Raw genomic sequence first — 20,037 nt, 5'->3', positions numbered from 1 at the left:
TGTAGTTGTGAACTGAGTTTTGTAACATTGTAAAACAAAATATCTGGAAAGTTTATGTTTTTGCGTTCATTGATTTGTGTGTGTAAAAATGTAAAAATGTAATAAATGTAAGAAACATTAGAACTACTTTTGCTGACACAAAGTTTGGCGAGCACTGCAAGTTGTCCCTTTAAACCAGTCACTGATATAAAGAGAGCACCTTGTTCCAGGGCATCTGAGCATGGAGGGAAAGCTTTATGCAGGAGATGGTAAGAGCTGTTGGGACTAAAGAAACTGAGCAGAAAACTACAGACATCTGGAAACTGAGTTGTTAATTCTCAGTGGGATCAGCAGGACTAGCAAAGCTTCACCATGACAGTCATCTGATTGACTGAACCCATCCAAACATCACTTCATGGACCTTTAGCTTGTGTCTGTGTGTGGACAGACATAACATGAGCTAATTATACATTACTCCTCCACAGAGTGGACCAGCAGAGAGCAGAGGTTTCCACTGGTCAGTCTGCACAGCAACATCAAACACACCTGGACTCTGTGGTTATGGTTTGTAGTACTACGTTTACATTTGTTCTTTTCAGTCACCTCTATGCTGCACTTTGTGGACCAGAGGATTGTCAGTGTGTCCAACATAAGTCAGAGTTTGGGCTCCATGATTTCAGTCAGATTGGGGTGACTGTAGCTCAGGAGGGGAGCAGGTCAGCTACTAGTCAGAAGGTTTGTGAATCAAACCCTGGCTGGCAAATGTACTGGGTAACATACTAAACCCAAGCTGCCCTCTGATGCATCCATCAGAGTGTGAAAGAAAGTATTTAAGCATAGAACAATGTGCTTGGTTGAATGAGGCATGTTGTATAAAATGCTTTGTGTGCACAGAGTATCAAAGAGAGCTATATAAGAACCAGTCCATACTGGGTAATTCATATAGTCTTCTTTTCCAGCGGCTGGAGAAACACATCACAACATTTGTGAAGAATGAGCTGGAGAAAATCAAGAAGGTTCTGTGTCCAGATCACCCAGAAACCATAAAAAGCCAGAAGGAGGATGAGGAGATATTTGAAGGTGAGGATGAAGATGAAAGAAAGAGCTGCAGAGAAGCATTTCTGAAGATCACACTCCACTTCTTGAGGAGACTTAAGCAGCATGAGATGGCTGACCATCTGCAGAGCAGTAAGAGAATTTCTCTAAAGACTGAATATTGATCTTTCCTAATAGCTCAAGAAATGGACCAATAGACATTCATCCTTTCAGGGTACTGAAAGGCTATGATATTTATTATATAGTCAAAGGAGCTTGCAAAGAAAAGCGTCTGGACTTCTTTAGAGGTCTACTTGAAGACGTTTCACCTCTCATCCGAGAAGCTTCTTCAGTTCTAAGGTCAAATGGTGGAGAGTCCTAGATATAAACCTAGTGGGAGTATCCCCCCACAGAGGGATAAAAGGACCCCCTGATGATCCTCTAATCGCCTGAGCCAAGGTGTGAAACTGGGTGTGGGTCCCAATCAGCCAGAGTTTCGGGTGAGTTCATTGTGAAACCTGGCCCCACCTTATCATGTCCAAAATATTTGGGACAGAGAGGACAGATGGTTTGAAAGAGGAGTGAAAGAAGCCATCTATGTCCACTGTGAGCGACCATCTTTGAACAGAGGCGGTGGTTTACAACACCAACTCTCTGCCATCTATAATCCAGTTTTGAGTTCCCTTCCCAGACGCCTTAACGCCCACTCACATCCTGGGCCATCTGACCTCAGGAATTCGCATGATAAGGTGGGGCCAGGTTTCATAATGAACTCACCCGAAACTCTGGCTGATTGGGACCCACACCCAGTTTCACACCTTGGCTCAGGCGATTAGAGGATCATCAGGGGGTCCTTTTGTCCCTCTGTGGGAGGTTACTCCCACTAGGTTTAAATCTGGGACTCTCCACCATTTGACCTTAGAACTGAAGAAGCTTCTCGGATGAGAGGTGAAACGTCTTCAAGCAACTTAAAGAAGTCCAGACGCTTTTCTTTGCAAGCTCCTTTGACTACGATGACCTGGATAACTGAGAACCTTCACAGACATATTTATTACATAATATTATTTTCTGAATTTCTTACCTTCAGAAATATTTGCTCCACTCTGTAAACGTGAACTTAAAGCCCAACTGAAGAAGAAGTTCCAGTGTGTGTTTGAGGGCATCGCTAAAGCAGGAAGCCCAACCCTCCTGAATCAGATCTACACAGAGCTCTACATCACAGAGGGAGGGACTGCAGAGGTCAATGATGAACATGAGGTCAGACAGATTGAAACAGCATCCAGGAAACCAGACAGACCAGAAACAACAATCAGACAAGAAGACATCTTTAAAGCCTCACCTGGAAGAGACGAACCAATTAGAACAGTGCTGACAAAGGGAGTGGCTGGCATTGGGAAAACAGTCTTAACACAGAAATACAGCCTGGACTGGGCTGAAGACAAAGCCAACCAGGACATCCAGTTCATATTTCCATTCACTTTCAGAGAGCTGAATGTGCTGAAAGAGGAAAAGTTCAGCTTGGTGGAACTTGTTCATCACTTCTTTAATCAAACTAACGAATCAGGAATCTGCAGGCTTGAAGACTTCCAGGTTGTGTTCATACTTGATGGTCTGGATGAGTGTCGACTTAATTTGGACTTCAAGAAAACTAAAATCCTGACTGAAACAAGAAAGTCCACCTCATTGGATGAGCTGCTGACAAACCTCATCAGAGGGAATCTGCTCCCTTCTGCTCGCCTTTGGATAACAACACGACCTGCAGCAGCCAATCAGATCCCTCCTCAGTGTGTCGACATGGTGACAGAGGTCAGAGGGTTCACTGACCCGCAGAAGGAGGAGTACTTCAGGAAGAGATTCAGAGATAAGAAGCAGGCCAGCAGGATCATCTCCCACATCAAGAAAGCTCGAAGCCTCCACATCATGTGTCACATCCCAGTCTTCTGCTGGATCACTGCTACAGTTCTGGAGGATGTGCTGGAAACCAGAGAGGGAGGAGAGCTGCCCAACACCCTGACTGAGATGTACATCCACTTCCTGGTGGTTCAGGCCAAAGTCAAGAGGATCAAATATGATGGAGGATCTGAGACAGATCCACACTGGAGTCCAGAGAGCAGGAAGATGATTGAGTCACTGGGAAAACTGGCTTTTGATCAGCTGCAGAAAGGAAACCTGATCTTCTATGAACCAGACCTGACAGAGTGTGGCATCGATATCAGAGCAGCCTCAGTGTACTCAGGAGTGTTCACACAGATCTTTAAAGAGGAGAAACAACTGTACCAGAACAAGGTGTTCTGCTTTGTTCATCTCAGTGTTCAGGAGTTTCTGGCTGCTCTTCATGTCCACCTGACCTTCATCAACTCTGGACTCAATCTGCTGGAAGAGCAACAAACAAGCTCTCAGACAGAGAAATACTTCTACCAGTGTGCTGTGGACAAGGCCTTACAGAGCCCCAATGGACACCTGGACTTGTTCCTTCGTTTTCTCTTGGGTCTGAAGACTAATCAAACTCGTTTGCAAGGCCTGATGACACAGACAGGAAGTAGCTCACAGACCAATCAAGAAGCAGTTCAGTACATCAAGGAGAAGCTCAGTGAGAATCTGTCTGCAGAGAAAAGCATCAATCTGTTCCACTGTCTGAATGAACTGAATGATCGTTCTCTACTGGAGGAGATCCAACAGTCCCTGAGTTCAGGACGTCTCTCCACAGATAAACTGTCTCCTGCTCAGTGGTCAGCTCTGGTCTTCATCTTACTGTCATCAGAAAAAGATCTGGATGTGTTTGACCTGAAGAAATACTTTGCTTCAGAGGAGGCTCTTCTGAGGCTGCTGCCAGTGGTCAAAGTCTCTAAAAAAGCTCTGTAAGTTATGAAGTTTTTATTATTTAATTTGGTTGGTATGTTATGAAAAACACACTGCATCAACTTCTGTTTTGTTTTTGTCAAAATCACTGTAATATAATCACTGTACCTTTATATACACGTGACTTGTATTAATGCTGCTGCCCTCTTGTGGCTAAAGTGTAATTATGTTATTGTTATTAGGGAGGATTTGAGAGTAACATGCCAAGTGAGTCAGCACCTTCGCTTTAGCTTAAAATATCCAAATTCTTATGTCATCAGTTATAGTTGCATGTATTCATTATCATAATTTAACCTTTAATATTGATGTCTTAAAATTATTTTGAGTAAACTAATGTTAAGGTTCAAATATTGGGGAAGGAGAGTACAAACAACCATGGTCCAGAACTTGGTCAAACAATTTTAATGAAATACACGCGTGGGAAGACCAGCTCCGTTCGCAGACCGGGCTGATCTCCGACTTAATCAAAGCATAAACAGATATTTTATACCATCAGGGCTTGAATTTAATGACGCCCCCTCATACGTCACAAACAGAATATATGCATACGTCAAATCAAAACCACAATGACTTTTAACACAGTTTAAAAGAACATTATCTCCTATCTTCATGGCAGGTACTTCCTGTCACTGCCGGATGCTCGCTTATCATCTTGACACATCAGCAGCAGTTCTGCGACAAACTGCTCTTTTGCAACCCCGAGCAAAACATGATTAAACTTCCACCTATAAATGATTCTCTTTAACTAAGTGTGTGCCTCGTCCTTAAAGGCTCCTCGAAATAACCTGCACTTAGACTCTGCTTTCGGTTTCAGTTCTGCAAAAGGCACACTCTTCAAACCTGCAACTTCCTGTCAGCCTGCAACTTAGTCTTTCTGAAAGACACACACTGTTTAAACATCTGAATGCAATATCAATTTTGTAGATTATATTATTAATGCAATGGTAATGATGATGATTATTAACAATAGCAGCAAAATATCTCTCCAATCTCAATACTCCCTCTCTCGACCTCTGGAACACCAGAGGTCGCAATACATTGTGTTGGGTCACTCCTCGGCCCACTCAGCTGCTTCCATGTCCATCCATGGCATCATGGACATCGGGGTCACCACTCCCGCTCTGACCCTCTCTAGCCGTCCTCTGGCTCAGCAAATCAGACAACCTCATGTCATCTAAGTGGTCCAGTAATAAACACCAGCTCCCCCTCGAGAACACTCCATGCATAAGATTAGGTTTTTTCTGCGTCCCTCTCTTGTGGTCCATCATGCCTCGGGCCTCCAGGATCCTCACCCCCCTGTGGTCGCCGAGATGTTGTGTAAAGCAAACCAAACACCTTTTCCTGCACCTCCCTAACTTATCATCTTTGGGACTCTTTAATCAAAAGCCTGATCCTAATTATCTTCTTGACTTATTGACTTGTATTTATATATATTCTTCAACGTTACTCATCATTTTAAAACTCTTAAAACGCTGCTTTCACGTCCCTGCATGCGTTTCCTGTCGCTTGCCTTATCTAATCATCAACATCCTGTACACAGAACTCTCGCTGCTGCAAGGCCTCCACTCTGACCTAGAATCTCCTTTCACAAGAAAATCATTATAAGCGCCTATTCTACTAAAAGATCCAAAAAAAAACAACCACTTTAATCAATTAAGTTTAAACATATAAGCAATTACTCCTGCATACATTTTATCATAGCTAAACGCTGCCTTGAAACAACTCCTGTGTGTTAACACTAACTTCATTTTAAAACTCACATTTCCTATGTTATAGCCTGTTTTTGGTACAGCCTTTTTATTTCATCTTGCTCCTTTGATGTAACAATACCTTCTCATTCTAGTTTATCAGACTTAACCAAAATATATGCTTTCCTTCCTTTGGTCCTTCTCTAAAGCAAGAAACTCCTATTCAGTTCCTCTTTTCTGTCACTTGTTACAGGGCCAGCTCAAGTTCAGTTAAACGCTAAATTAATTTGAGGCCTTTTGCCTGGAATCAATACTGTCATGTGTGTTTATGGACTCTGTGTCTGTAAGCGTGTGCAATCCTTCAATAACTCATATCATCCTCACAGTAGATTGGCTAATCATAGCGCTAGCCAAAGGCTCGTGACCCACAAGAGACGAATTGAGCCACAACTCCCTTAAAGGCACAAAATGCAATATGTATAAAAAGTCATTTCTACGTATAAGCTCTCCCCTTTATCCTAAAAATAAATCTATGTAATATCTGTATGTGTGTCTTCTATTCATTAATGTAATTGTCAGTTATTTTCTCTCTTTATTTTACCTTCTTTTTGTTTACCTCTTTGTTTGTGACGTGGACATCCCTAAACCATCCTGAGTTCCGGCTTCAATTTCAACCCAATTGTACCCTCTATTCTCGCAGTCGAACTCGTCTGGGCTTCACCTTCCCACTGGCCCCTGTGCCCTTCTCTTAGTGTCCTTTGTTGTCTTGTGATCCCCAGCAAACACAGTCTGTTTCTTCTCTGTTTCTTCTCCGTTGCTCTTTTCAGTATTTTCCTTTTAGATTAAATCCCAGCCTGGCAAAATATCCCATTCAGTGTCTTTAAACAGTTATGTCACACTGTTCTTACCAGCCTGCAGTTCACCGTGCATTTTCCATCACGTGCTTTTCTTCCATGCTGCTGCTGGTATCGTCAGTGTAGTTTCAGTTGCACTGTCTTTTGCCTGCTGTTAATTCTTGAAGTCCACGATGTTCTGTCGGTCTTCATCAGGAGATTAACTGTCCTATGAGCTTCTTCTCAGGATCGGGACAAGTGGGAGGTCAAGCTGTAAAATTTTAAGCCAAAATCTGGCCTGTTTTCCTCCCAATTCTGTTAATCAATGGTTTTGTACTCAAGATTCTAGGTTGAAAGAAGTCCACCTGTATTGACACACTAAAGCATACAATTAATATCCTTTTCATTTCTTTTCTTAAAACCTCCATTTGCTTCATCTGCCTGGAGTTTAACTCGTATGTTTCTCTCTCTGTGTGCTCACTTGTCACAGTCAGTTCCTTTTATGGGCATGCAAAGTTCCTGTCACACACACCATTTCCTGTCAACCTTGCAGCTGCTCAGAACCATATTTTCTGTTTCTATCTCTCCTGTTTTGTTTTTTTTACAGGCTAATAAAACTCTTGTTTTACTAAGTCTTGATCTAAAACAATTCACCCTTATTTCACGCACACACTTCTAAATATACTAAATTCTTTGCGTTTGTCAGATCGTCTCACACACACACCGCCTTTTCTCTCACACTTCCACTTCTGCACTCACTCTACTATCAACTTTCATAGTGTTATTATTATTTATTATTTTGTACAAATCACACCCAATCACTCAAAACCTGCTACTCACAGCATTCACACACTTAAACTGTGACAAGAGTTGAGGAATATACTCACAACACGCTTTCCTAAGAGTATTTCAGACATGCCTTTCATAATCAGAAAGAGCAAGTCAAAGAAAACAATTGAAACCTCTATTAATTCTCACAGCACACACATAGAATAGAAAAAATAAAACACACCAGCATTTATTGCTGATGAGAGGTTACTCCTAAAAGTAATATGTTAGTCTTATATATCAAAACTCAGTCAATTACTATACATTCACTACGGCAACTCAAAACTTTATTTATAGCCCTCTAATGAACATAAATGGCGTCTTAAACACACACTCAACAATGTTTGCAGCAGTATTTGTAAAACCAACTGTGGTTTAAACAGTTCACTGCTGACTAATTTGCATTTTCACACTCACACACACACAGTCTAAAAATAGCTCCAGCACTGCCTCAGACTCCTTTCACACAGAGATCTCTTATTTTATATTACAAAGACGTCTTATATTTACAACCACTGTCACATCTGTCAGCTTTAGCGCCTAAACAATTTCGACAAATTTAAGTTAACGGTCCAACCGATAAAGTCCAACTTTTTTGTGATCAATTAACCAGTATCTGTCCAACAGTTTCTGGCCTCATCTCTAAAATCCCTAACTCAATTTAAAAGCGTCAACCAACCCAAACTTTGCCTGAAGCTCTATTTTTGGCATTTCACAGCCAAGGCTTACCCCGAAGTTTTAAGTTAAAGTTACACGCCCGAAGTCCAACTTCTGCTGGCCAAAAAAGCGCAGACTACCGTTCCAAACGGTAAGGAGACTCTAACTCCTAGTTATTCTGGAGTGCCCCAAGCTCCACAGTGACCAACTGACTATCCCTCTTCGAGGACAATGCCTAAGCGTCCTTGGCATTGGCAAGCGTTACCTCTGAGCACTGCGCTTCCTATCAGTCCAACTGACGTTCTTGAATAATTTATAATACTTTGGAACAACAGTAAAACAGCCAAAAAAGTGTAAGACTGAAGCAGGTCCAACCTTATAACCAATACGGGCTCCACCCCAAACAATAACCAAATTCCCTAATATACTAAAATCACTCAGCAGTCCAACTGCTTTCCACGGTCCAACCGTATTAAATCCTTTAGCGGTCCAACCGCATTCAATCATTTTTAGCAGTCCAACTGCATTAAATCCTCAGTACTGTCATGAGATTCTCATCAAAATCAAAGCAGACATTCCCCAGTAATTTCAGTGAGTAGACTTTAATTTGTAATGTCCAATTTGGCACACTTTGGAAATAATTCAACAGGTAGTGCCTTACCTTTGGATAAGCGGCTTAGAACAACAATGAGAAAAAGAGAGCTGATTATTAGCTCATCAAAACACAAAACAAAATCACAATGAATTATCGGTTAATTTCATTTAAAATAATTCATTAAGTATTTATGTACAATTCAAATTAGTTAATTACATATTTTGTTGGTTTGTTTTCTATTTTAATTATTTTACTGACACATTTAATGAATTATTTAATGATGTATTTATTTAATTCACGTTGCTACTCCTGGCCCTGCATCGCTGTTCATAAATACATTTTATTTGTCAGCTTCACCCATCAAAGTCAGGGGGCGGGGTTAATGCTGATCAAGTCAACACCATTGCTTTGGTCTGGTGGGCGTTCTTTTAGTGGGCTTTTCTCAATACTAAGTAGGCCTACACACCAGGGTTTGGACATGTGTGGACCCAAACTATACTTTTACCCTTTTTTGTGTGTCACCAAATACACTTTAATATTTTCTAGACAAGAATGTAGTGGCGTAATCTTTAACCTCTTTTGGCTCCAAACAGAAGTGACAGACTTGAGCAGGGTTCATTTAAAGGCTGACAGAAGTGGAGTGGTGACGGGGAGATGTTTGACAGGACAGTGTTTCAGCCTCCACAGGTTCATGTTGTGCTCCATCAGTCAGTGAAGATGAAGTCAGTGCTGATGAGGCTGTAGAGTGTGTGAGGGATGTGAATGAGGATGATGAAGATCTGATGATAGCAGATAAAAACAGGCTGCAGAGACTTTGAGCCATACAGGGCACACAGTGTGTGTACAGAACAGCTGAAATCATTATGGAGGCCTCACTGGAATATGGAAGCATCACAGTACAGCTTCAGTGAAGCATTAAAGTCTCTGATATGAGATGAGAAATGAAGCAGCCAGAGCTTTTTCATGAGTGGAAATCCACTGTGACTGTGAGCTGCTGCTACAGCCTCCAGATTAGCCAGCAGCTCATCCTGCTCAACATGGACCTGTGGTCAGAGTGTGTGCTGGATAATCCGGCCCAGGATGAGGCCAAACTGACATGGGATGAAATGTCTGGCACATAATTGAGCTTAGTGTAGTTTCATTTCTGCACAATTTAAAAACAACCAAAACTTTGTTCTGTCTTTTCTATGTTATACTGTAGACTTTCTTTGATACTGTGTCCAAAAGGAGCAGCTTTTACTTTGAAGGGGAGGCGTCTCTGTTTCCTCTTCAGGTTGGATGATGGAAGCAAATTAGTAGCTGTGTCCCAAAACGTCGGCTGCATCCTCCAGAGGCTGCATTTGAAGGCCGATTACGTCACAGCCAGGCGATGAAGGCTGTCCGTATTTGTCGACTCCTTCAAATGTGCCCGACAAATGCGTCCTTCATTTCCCCGAATTTGAAGGATTCGTCGGGTGTGTCCTTCGTGGCCCACCATATCCCAGAATTCATAGCGCGGCCCAGCCAAATTTCAGCTGCCAACAATGGCGGCTGCTACTAAGTTTTCAAATTACTCTTATTAATCTTTCTGGGTCACAAAGTAAACTTTTAACATATTTTCAGGCGAGAAAGTAGCTGTGTAAACTTCAAATATCTGCTTGGTTTATCAAGACATCGCATATTTGCAAAAGTGTGCCGACGTTTTCGGAGACGTCTGTTCCCCACCCGCTCGCTAGCAAGCCGGGGGGTTCAATGGTCACTCCAGCCGGCGAGAGCAGCGGACGCCCGGCTTCATCGTTTTCAGACCCCTGCTCTTTCGCTACTCAGGTGAAACACGATATATAAGTCACTCGGATAACTTAAAAATGTAATTGTTTGCCTTTTTTCTGTGTTTTATTTGTTCCGGAGTAAATCGGTTTGGCTGAGATCAAAGTTCCTCCAGGATTTTCACACAGCTGAATAAACGTTAAACAGGAAACTGATTAAACAGAAGTGTGAGACGGTCGAGAATTTACGCCAGTGTCCTGTTATATTTTAGATAGCAAGGAGCAGACGGCCGAGTTTATTAAACTCCACCGACACAGCGGTGACGCAAATCTGAAGGCTCGACCGTCCCATTTCACAGCCTCGCACTTCCAGCCTTTTCAGTCTTTGAAGGACCCGGCCCACGTAGACCGCGAATACCGGGTCCTCCGAAGGATGCAGCCGACGTTTTGGGACACAGCTAGTGTGTGATGTTGTTTCAGTGTTGCACTTTGTAGACGCTCCCTGAGCACTGGTCTCACAGCCAGCTGCACATAGAGACCAGTGTTGTTAGTCCAGGTCAGAAGATGACTTGTTGGAGTGAAAATGAGCTTGTAGTTTGTCTGCTTTAATAATGTGACTGGAAAAAGGTGTTGGACTTCAAATATGTCCATTTCTTTCACACTTCACCTTTAAAAGTGAAGCCTTGTGGTTCCTGGAACGGAAAAACACGACTTTTTCAAGTCTTTGTCCTGTTTTTATGATAAATGTACGACTTTAATGTGAAACATTCAGAGTTTTTTCTCTTGTTGTGTTTGTTTGAAGCTGCTTCCTGTTGGCTTCAGCTGTTTGGAGTTTCCATTTTCTAAACTTCTACATTCTGAAGCTTCTTCAGCTCTGAACAGATGATGAAACACTGAATGATTTCAAGCACTTTGTCTAATAAACTTACATCTTTCATTCTTTATACAGATTGTGGCGCTGTGGTTTGTCAGAGATCAGCTGTGATTATCTGGCAGCAGCACTGAAGTCCAACCCCTCCCATCTGAGAGAGCTGGACCTGAGCTGGAACAACCTGAAGCATCCAGATGTGAAGCAGCTGTCTGATCTTCAGCAGAGTCCAGACTACAGACTGGAGACTCTGGAGTAAGTAGAGTGATGGAGTGAGTGGGTGGTGCTGTCAGCAGTATTGTACTAAACACAGTCAGTATGAAACAAAGATCCAGTGTTTCCTGTAAAGCTGCAGCTTCTCAGTGAAGCTGTGAGAGGAGAATGGTGACAGGCTTCAGGATTGGACACAAACACTTCCTGTTTCTGACCTTTATGGTCACCATGGTAACGGCTGACACGCTCTGATCAAACGCTGTCAACAGCCAATCAGCTCTCTGAACAAAGCAGCACGCAGACCAATGACTGCATTCATTTCCAAGTTTAAAGCAGTGAAGAACACAGTCTGTAGGTGAGGAAGAATTTAGTGAGAGCAGATGTTTGGATGGAATTCCTCCAGTTAACAGCTGGAACCGTCCATCTGGATTGTTGGGCTTGTTGTTGGGGTTCCTACAGAGCTCAGAGTGGACACACCAAGGTTCTTCTAATGAATGAAAGTCCAAACTCAAACTAGGAGGGAAAAACATTTTCATCAACTTCAATAAAAATCCAAAGATTAGAAAAAGTGAAGCAACAATGAGTCCTAGTACAGTCCCAGCACTGAAGTCCCTGCTGCTCTTTATACTGGATGTGCTGCATCACTGACTGACAGCTGATGAAGAGTCTCTGGAAACACGCGTTTATCTCCTCTGCTCTTCCTTCTTCTCTCTGCAGGTGGAGCTGATGATGGTAAACAGGACGGTGTGTGTGCTGAGAGAGGAGGAGCTGTGTCCTGATGATCCAGAGAGGTTGAAGCAGCAGCAGCTTGTGTGTAGAGACGCTCTGACTGGGCCATGTTACTGGGAGGTGGAGAGGAGAGCTTCATCCAGCAGTGACTGACAGAGGAATGAGAAGAAGTGCAGATGACTGTCAGTGCTGCAGAGTGAACTGCTCTGAAAACAGCTCCACTGTCAGACACAATGTAGAGTCCAGCATCATCCCTGTGTGTCCCTCTGGATCTGACAGAGGATCATCAGTGTATCTGGACTGCTCTGCTGCTGCTCTGTCCTTCTACAGTCTCTGCACAGTCTCTGTCTGACTCTGGCTTCAGACCCTCCTGGATCAAACTCACCTGGAAAGACTTTCAAACATCACTCAATAGATTTGAATACAGAATATATTTGATATATACTGTAGATGTACTGTAGAGTTGCAGTTTGTCACTTGTAAATACAGTCTGTGAGCAGCTGTGAGCTGAAAGATCTTTCTAGAAACACGAAATGTTTTCACTCTTCTGTTGCTTTTTCATATATTTCCACAACATTAATATTGATCCCACCTGTCTCACCTGTTTCATGCTTTTATACATAATAACAGGACACGTGTGATCTGAGCGCTGCTGTGGTTGCTGTGCTGCACGTCTTCATTTAGATAACAGAGACATCTAGTGGTTCAGAGGGAGAACTGCAGGAGGTGGAGCTGTGTTTTAGCATGGAAAACTTTTTATCTTTTAGGCGCAGATACAAATATGACAAGTATCAGTGTGAGATACAAAAGGTCACATCAGTCAGCAGAGGGAACAGTGATCACACAGCAATGTAAGAATAGAAACATAACAGTGAATCTGGACATGTATACAGAGGGAAGCAAACAAACAGGATGTAACACTACATTAAAGCCACAAATGAGAAGAAAACAAACACAAAGGAAAATATATTTGATCTCAGGAATCCAAATCAGATGCTTTAGAGCAGGGGTCGGCAACCCTGGGCACGCGTGTCACAGCTGCCACGTGAAGGGTTAACTGATGGCACGACCATAGCTGGACTGGCCATCGGGCATACTGATGGTGATTTTTCGTTTTTAATGGGCCGATGATGTTTTTTTTTTTTTTGTAACGGTATAAACAATGAAAGATGGCGGATTGGCCGGATGCTGGTCGATGTGTAAAAATAAGTCAGTTGTTTGGTGGTGGCTTTGGCGGAGCTTCCACAGAGGCAGCAGGTGGATGAGGGAAAGGGGAGGCAGGAGGAGCAGAGACCCGAGGCGGCCGCCGGTCCGAGTGTCAGGTGAACTGAACTTCAGGTAAGAAGTTATGACCTGCAGTCTGTCTGGGTCAGATATAAACCAAGTTTAGGTGGAGTTTATTTTCCTTGTGCTGACTTTTTACAGTCAGTTATAATAACTCCCACTCAGAGGAGACCAGAGATCACATTAACATGTGTGTCTCTGTATTAAGAAACATGACATATTGGCCCAGTTTATTTTTCTTATCATTGTTGTGTGGAGACCATAAATAGCATTTGTATTTTCTGTTGTACAGTTCATTTGCTGTTATGGATAAAAAGTCTTTCTTTGTTTCAAAATAGCTGATAAATATTCGCTGATAGCTGCAAACATCTGCGCACAAATATAATCCTATGAAGTGGTTCTATATAGTGTGTAATTTATTGCTAATGCAATCATATGGCACATTGACTTCTGAGGAAATGTTAGATGCACTCATCATCAGAAAGGTGTCCGACCTAAACCAGGGGGTTTAGAGCATCATAGAGTTTTTGTGGTTTGTTTTCTTTAAGTCATTTCACAGATTTTCTCCATAATTTCAATTCCTTGAATAAAACAACAAACTTAGGGGATGATTTTGTAATCCAACTTTATGTATGAAAGATTTGACTAAACATAAAACAATCTTCCAACTCAGTCGTCATTCTTATCTTGTGAAATCAAACCAAACGTTCTGTTGTCTCTAAATCAGGGATTGATGAAATCTTTGGTTGCATCCATTTATGAACATGTTCTCATTCATATTAAATCGTAGTCTAAGTCCTTCTTTAGAGGGATAAATGTCATTCATTGTCTTCAAATGTGTTTCTGTTGTTTTGGGGGAAGTTTGAAGTCCATTGTTCAAAGTCTGTTAATGAAACTTTATGAAGTTTATGTAGGATGTTTTTCCTATTTTGTATTTGTTTGAATTATGATGTATTTCTGACTCTTTCTGCCATGATGCCAGGTCTCTCTTGAAAACAACATTTTTAATCTCAATTAAATTTTCACCTGGAGAAATAAAGATGATAATAATAATTTTGTCTTCAGGGAATCATTTCTCTGTAAAACAGCTTCTTCTGAAACTCTTGTTACATTTCTTATTTATTGTTTGCTGGTTGTAGAAAAATGTCATCGTCTCTGTGTGAACGTAAACTCTACATGTGGTGTCAGCTATAAACGAGCTCTAGAGTCTAATAACGATGCTTTTATTATTGTCTGGTATCCAACCTAACCCTGGGCCTCTGGCTGAATGTGAAACACCAGCAGATGTTAAAAACTGTCTGGGTTACACGTGCATCACGTCGTGTGCTTCCTGACATGGATATAATTGGAATCTGGGCTGTTCAAGCGGTGCTGGTATCGTTGTTGTTTCTGAGACTTTCCAAATCTTTACTGGATAAAAACGTAGCAACTGATGGATTTAACATTTAGCTCTCAGACTGTCCCAGAAAAGGCGGAGGTCTGGAAGTTTATGTGAAGCTCTGTCTTGCTGCTCAAGTCTTGTTCTCTCCATCTGCACCTCAGCCATTTGAAATCTTGGCCTTAACTATTGATCTGTTTGGAAATCAGACTGTTGTTGGCTGCTATCAGCCTCCACCTGCTTCCCCCAGCACATCACCGTCTCTGGTTCAACTTTTATCTGAGCTGCATTTTAATGACGTCTTTCAGATGGATGATTTTCATTGGGACTGGCTTTCTTCTGTGTCTGATGATTTTAAGGCACGCTGCTTGTTTTTAAAACTGACTCAAATTATTTAAAGCCTCACACGCCTTGATCCTAAACACCCAGATAAATCTGCTCTTATTGACCTTTTTTAACTAATATGCTGCGTAAGTTTTCCACATCTGCAGTTTTTGCCAACGACCTGAGTGATCACTGCATAGTTGGTGCTGTGAGAAACACTAAAATCTCACGCTCCGAGCCCGCATCAGTTTGAACTGGGGTCGTATTAAACAGGCTGACAATGTCAGTTTGGGAACATTTACAGGAGAGTTGTGTCTACTTTGTGGACAGACACGCCCCTTTTTGCCAGGTCAGGGTGAAAGGTCGGGACAGGCCTGGTTTGGTTCAGTACTGGCCGATCTCCTACATGAGAGAAACCAGGCCTGGGCAGGAAGTCTGGCTCTGATGCTGATTGGCTACGTTTTCATTAGCTGTGTAATCGGATTACTGCCTCCATCATCAAGATGTAACTATTTTTTACTTTAACGACTGACAGTCCAAACGACCGTAGGAGGTTTTGGCAAACTATAAAGTGTCTCTGCCAGCTGTGACTCCTCAGAGCTTCCTCCTCACTTAAATATCGACTCCACTCCTGTGTCACACAAAACTGAAATGTTGCTTTAACAAACACTTTGTTGCTTCTTGCTCTTTGTTCAGCACAGTATCTGATGGTAAACCTCTTGCACACAACTCTGCTCGTAGTTCCTGCTTACTGATACCTTTTCCTTCACACCTGTCACAGTAGAAGAGGTTTGTAAGGCTTTGAATAGCCCCAACACCAGAAACTCGTCCTCACAATCGTTCTCCTTCCTTCTTGCACTTGGCTGCAAATATCATAGCTGAGCCAGTGTCTTATATTTTTAATCTTTCTCTATAACAGAAGGCTTTACCACAGATGTGGAAGTGTGCCTCTGTACTCCCCCACTGAAAGCTGGTGATTCTTCAACAGTTAGTAATTACAGGCCAATTTCCAAACTCTGTGTCTTATCTAAGGTTCTTCACAGGCTGGTAAATAATCAACTTCAAAGTTATCTGGATGAAAATAGGATTTTATCTCCCTTCCAGTCTGGTTTTAGGAAACTGCACAGTACTGGAACTTCGATAAAAGTTCTCAAAGACGTCTATGAAGCGCTGGATGCAAAGAACTACTGTGCAGCTCTTTTTATTGATCTATCAAAGCCTTTGACACTGTTGACCACAACAAAAAATCTTCTGGCACAACTTCACCTACTTCCAAGCTGCGTGGAGAGGATGAGGATCTAACAGCACAGGAACTCCAGCAACACTCAGCAGCAGCTGCTCCCAGTCCCTTGGTTTATGAGCTGAGCTGCTGACCACAGCATTTTATGTCATAGATTACTGGAAATAGGCCTTTCAGACCGAGCAGCTGGCTGCTTCTCTAATGTTCTTTTGGACATCAGCAGTGCGTTCAGCTCAATGGTCTCTCTTCCAGCTTTTTAAATGTCACTAAACGAGTGCACAGGGTTCTGTCCTGGGCTACTTATGTCAACTGTGTGGCACAAAATCTAGATGCATCTGTTCATTTTATACCATCAACATAGTTTTCAAACCATTACAGCAGCTGTTGATAGTATTCAGTCTCAGCTGGCTCAGACTGGCTTTAAATGTAGAAAAAACCAAAGTCATGTTGTTCACAAACAGAAAGAGGGTCCGGCTTTATTTCCTTCTCCTGTATCTGCTCAAAGTATTTCTATTGAAACTGTGGCCTCGTACACATACCTCGGTATTGTGATTGATGACAGTCGTTCCTATAAGCCACACATTGAACATCTAATAAAGACACTGAGGCTGAAGTTGGGCTTCTCTTCCAGGAACAGATCATGTTTCACAGGAAAAAGCTTGTTGCTGCCACCTTTTTTTCACCTGCCCTGGATTACAGTGACATGATTTATATGAATGACTCTGCTCGCTCTCTTCATCTGTTGGATTTTGTCCATCATGGGGCATTAAGATTTATAACTGTCTGTAAACCTTTAACACACCACTATACTCTGTGTTCTCTGGTTAACTGGTCCTCATTGGTCTTACACAGGATGGTCCATTAGTATCATTTTATCTATCAATCTGTTTCTGGGTTACTGCCTCCTATTCATCAGAGTACATGTTAGGCAAACAGTTTAGTCACAGCCTGCAGTCTCAGGACATCATTACATTCACTGTTCCATCAGTTCATGCAGAGCTTGGGAAGAAGGCGTTCTCCTTTTCTGCTCCGTCTTCATGGAAAACATAACCGAAGGATTTAAGGCTCTCCGTTGATTTCACTTGCAGACTTCAAAAGACGTACACATGTTTTTGTGAAACCATCTCTGGGAACTTGTTCTCGTTTTTAATGTGACTGAGTACATTACACAAACTTTTCTCTTATTGTTGTAATTTTAATATGTGTGTCTGGAACAGGTCTCTCTTGTAAATGAGACATTGAGTCTCAATGAGCCGACCTGTATAAATAAAGCTTCAATTACAAAGTCCTTTGTATAAAAGCTCCTTCAGCTGCCAGTGGGACGTGCTGTGGCTCTATCGGTTGCAGAGCCTTTATATTGTTAGTTAGAAACTACAAATATAATGGCTCACTGTATTTCAGAATCAGAGAAACTTTATTAATCCAGGAGGGAAACTGAGTTGTCATAGCAGCAAATATACAAGAAACAACAAGCACTCATATAAAGTGAGTGTAGAAACAGAGTTATGATAAATAAATATTCAGATAAATAATATCAATATATAATATAAATAATCTATAATCCAGTTTTGAGTTCCCTCCCCAGACACCTTAACGCCCACTCACATCCTGGGCCATCTGACCTCAGGAAATCACATGATAGGGTGGGGCCAGGTTTCACAATGAGCTCACCCGAAACCCTGGCTGATTAGGACCCCCACCCGCTTTCACACCTTGGCTCATGTGATTACGTAGAGGATCATCAGGGGGTCCTTTGTCCCTCTTTGGGGGGAAACTCCCACTGGGTTTAAATCTGGGACTCCCCACCAACTGACCCTTAGAACTGAAGAAGCTTCTCAGATGAGAGGTGAAACGTCTTCAAGCAACTCAAAGAAGTCCAGACGCTTTTCTTTGCAAGCTCCTTAGTCTACAATGACCTGGATGACTGAGAACCGTCACAGACAACTCAGTCCCATATTTTAGGTTATTCTGAATAAATCGTTCATGCCCTCTCTTTGGAAAGAAGCTGTTGTGGTTCCTGGTCCTAAATCTAGTCGTCCAAAAGTTCTAAACGACTTCAGGCCTGCTGCCCTCACCTCAGTCTTTGAAAAAATCATCAGAAATGTGATTATGGAAGACACTGAACTTCAGCTTGATTCAATGCAGATTGCACATAAGCCCAATAGAGGAGTGGAGGACGTGCTTTTGATTCTACTTCACCTGATTGTCAAACACGTAGAGAGTAAAGGACTTCAGTTCATCGATTTCTCTGCTGCTTTCAATAACACAGCCCCAGATTTGAATCAAAAGACTTTTAGAACAGTTTGAAATCCGGACAAACCTGAGCAAGTGCAGTCATATAAATATCTTGATGACAAATGCTATTATTTTTCTGTAAAGCAAATTGACCTAAAAGTAAAGTAACCTTGATATGTCAGGATGTAGATGTCCCACCCAACAACGTCACCCAGCCCTGAAACATCGGTACTGTTCAAGGCAGCATTGCTGTCCACACGTCCATCAGAGTGTTTCTTTGGACTTCATGGTGTTGCTGCTCCCAGTATTCTCTGAGACAACCTCTGAGGCCGTCACAGAGCAGCTGTATTTGTACTGACATTACATTACACACAGGTGCACTCTATTTAGTCATTAGCACTCATCAGGCAATGTCTATGGGCAACTGACTGCACTCAGACCAAAGGGGGCTGAATAATAATGCACATAACAATTCTCTTCACTCTGCTGACAAGAGATTCAACCCCCACTATGAGCACCTTCTAAAGAGCACCATTGAAAGTATCCTCACCAACTGCATCACTGTGTGGTATGACTCCTGCACTGGGTCCTGCAGGAAAAATATGACAACGGGTAGTGAGAGCAGTGGAGAGGATTGCAGGGTCCTCTCTTGCCTCCCTCCCCAGGAGATCTACTGTGCCTGCCTCATTCGAAAGGTCCTCTTCATTACAGGTGACTCCACTCATCTCTTCAACAGCGTCTTCAGTTTGCTGCCATCAGGAAGGATACTGAAGAGACCTTTTGACCTTTACATTTTCGTTAATATCTTTAAAACAGAAGCAGCAGAAACGAGAATTTTAGCAGCACAAACCAGCACAAGCGTAGCACAGTTGATTGACACCAGTTTTGTTTGATTTAATTAATGTGGGGGGGCTGGTTGACCTCTGGGGACCTCTAGAAATTTTCTTGAATATCTTTAAAATGATAGCAGCACAAACAAAAATTTTTACAGCACAAACGTAGCATAAACGTTTGATACCACTTTTGTTGGATTTGAAGAAGGTGGGGGGTCGCGGGAAAAACCAGCAAAAGAACTCGAGCAGCCGGGCTATGTAAAAGGTGTAGGGGGGCATGTTTGCGGTCACGTCCAGCGGGTGTGTGGGCTGTTTGAGTCATCTGTTACCAGGCAAACTCCAATGCAGCAGGCTGCTGAACACACACAGGCCTCCTGCATCCTCCTCTTCAGCTCTGCTTGCCCGATATCGTGACCTAAGCAGGGTCGGGCCTCGTCAGTACTTGGATGGGAGACCGCCTGGGAAAACCAGGTGCTGTAAGCTTTTGCACTTCCACACACAAACTGCAGAGGGCACTTCTGCTCCTGCTTGTGCTTAGAGGCATGAGAAGTTAACATTTATGGGTGATAAAATCCTTTTTCTATATTTTTAACATGAGAATATCAGTTTTCCATCTTGTGTTCCAGAGTAATCAGACAAAAGACAAACGTAGAACAAGGAAAAAAGAGGCCAAGTGTCTCACCTATAAAACAAAATGACTGTTTTCTGAATAGT

The 20,037-nt window shown here is 42.4% G+C and overlaps 2 protein-coding genes across 2 annotated transcripts in view; both read left to right on the top strand.

The window, feature by feature from the left end:
* LOC146675633 (ribonuclease inhibitor-like) overlaps positions 1 to 20,037 on the top strand; it is a 132,729-nt gene that overhangs the window by 58,880 nt on the left and 53,812 nt on the right. The window lies entirely within an intron of this gene.
* LOC146675638 (protein NLRC3-like) lies at positions 500 to 14,319 on the top strand. The gene is made up of 6 exons (XM_085400806.1): positions 500 to 543; positions 939 to 1,167; positions 2,102 to 3,872; positions 4,056 to 4,080; positions 11,182 to 11,342; positions 12,018 to 14,319. The coding sequence occupies exons 1-6, from the start codon at positions 541 to 543 to the stop codon at positions 12,025 to 12,027; spliced, it is 2,199 nt and encodes a 732-aa protein (XP_085256932.1). The 5' UTR covers positions 500 to 540; the 3' UTR covers positions 12,028 to 14,319.

Source organism: Rhamphochromis longiceps, linkage group LG3, assembly GCF_057381845.1.
Source record: "Rhamphochromis longiceps isolate RC_006_pf linkage group LG3, R_longiceps_female_GT1.1, whole genome shotgun sequence".
Taxonomy (NCBI): Eukaryota; Metazoa; Chordata; class Actinopteri; order Cichliformes; family Cichlidae; genus Rhamphochromis; species Rhamphochromis longiceps.
Note: the sequence above shows the minus strand (reverse complement) of the source record. Positions and strands in the feature narration are given on the sequence as shown.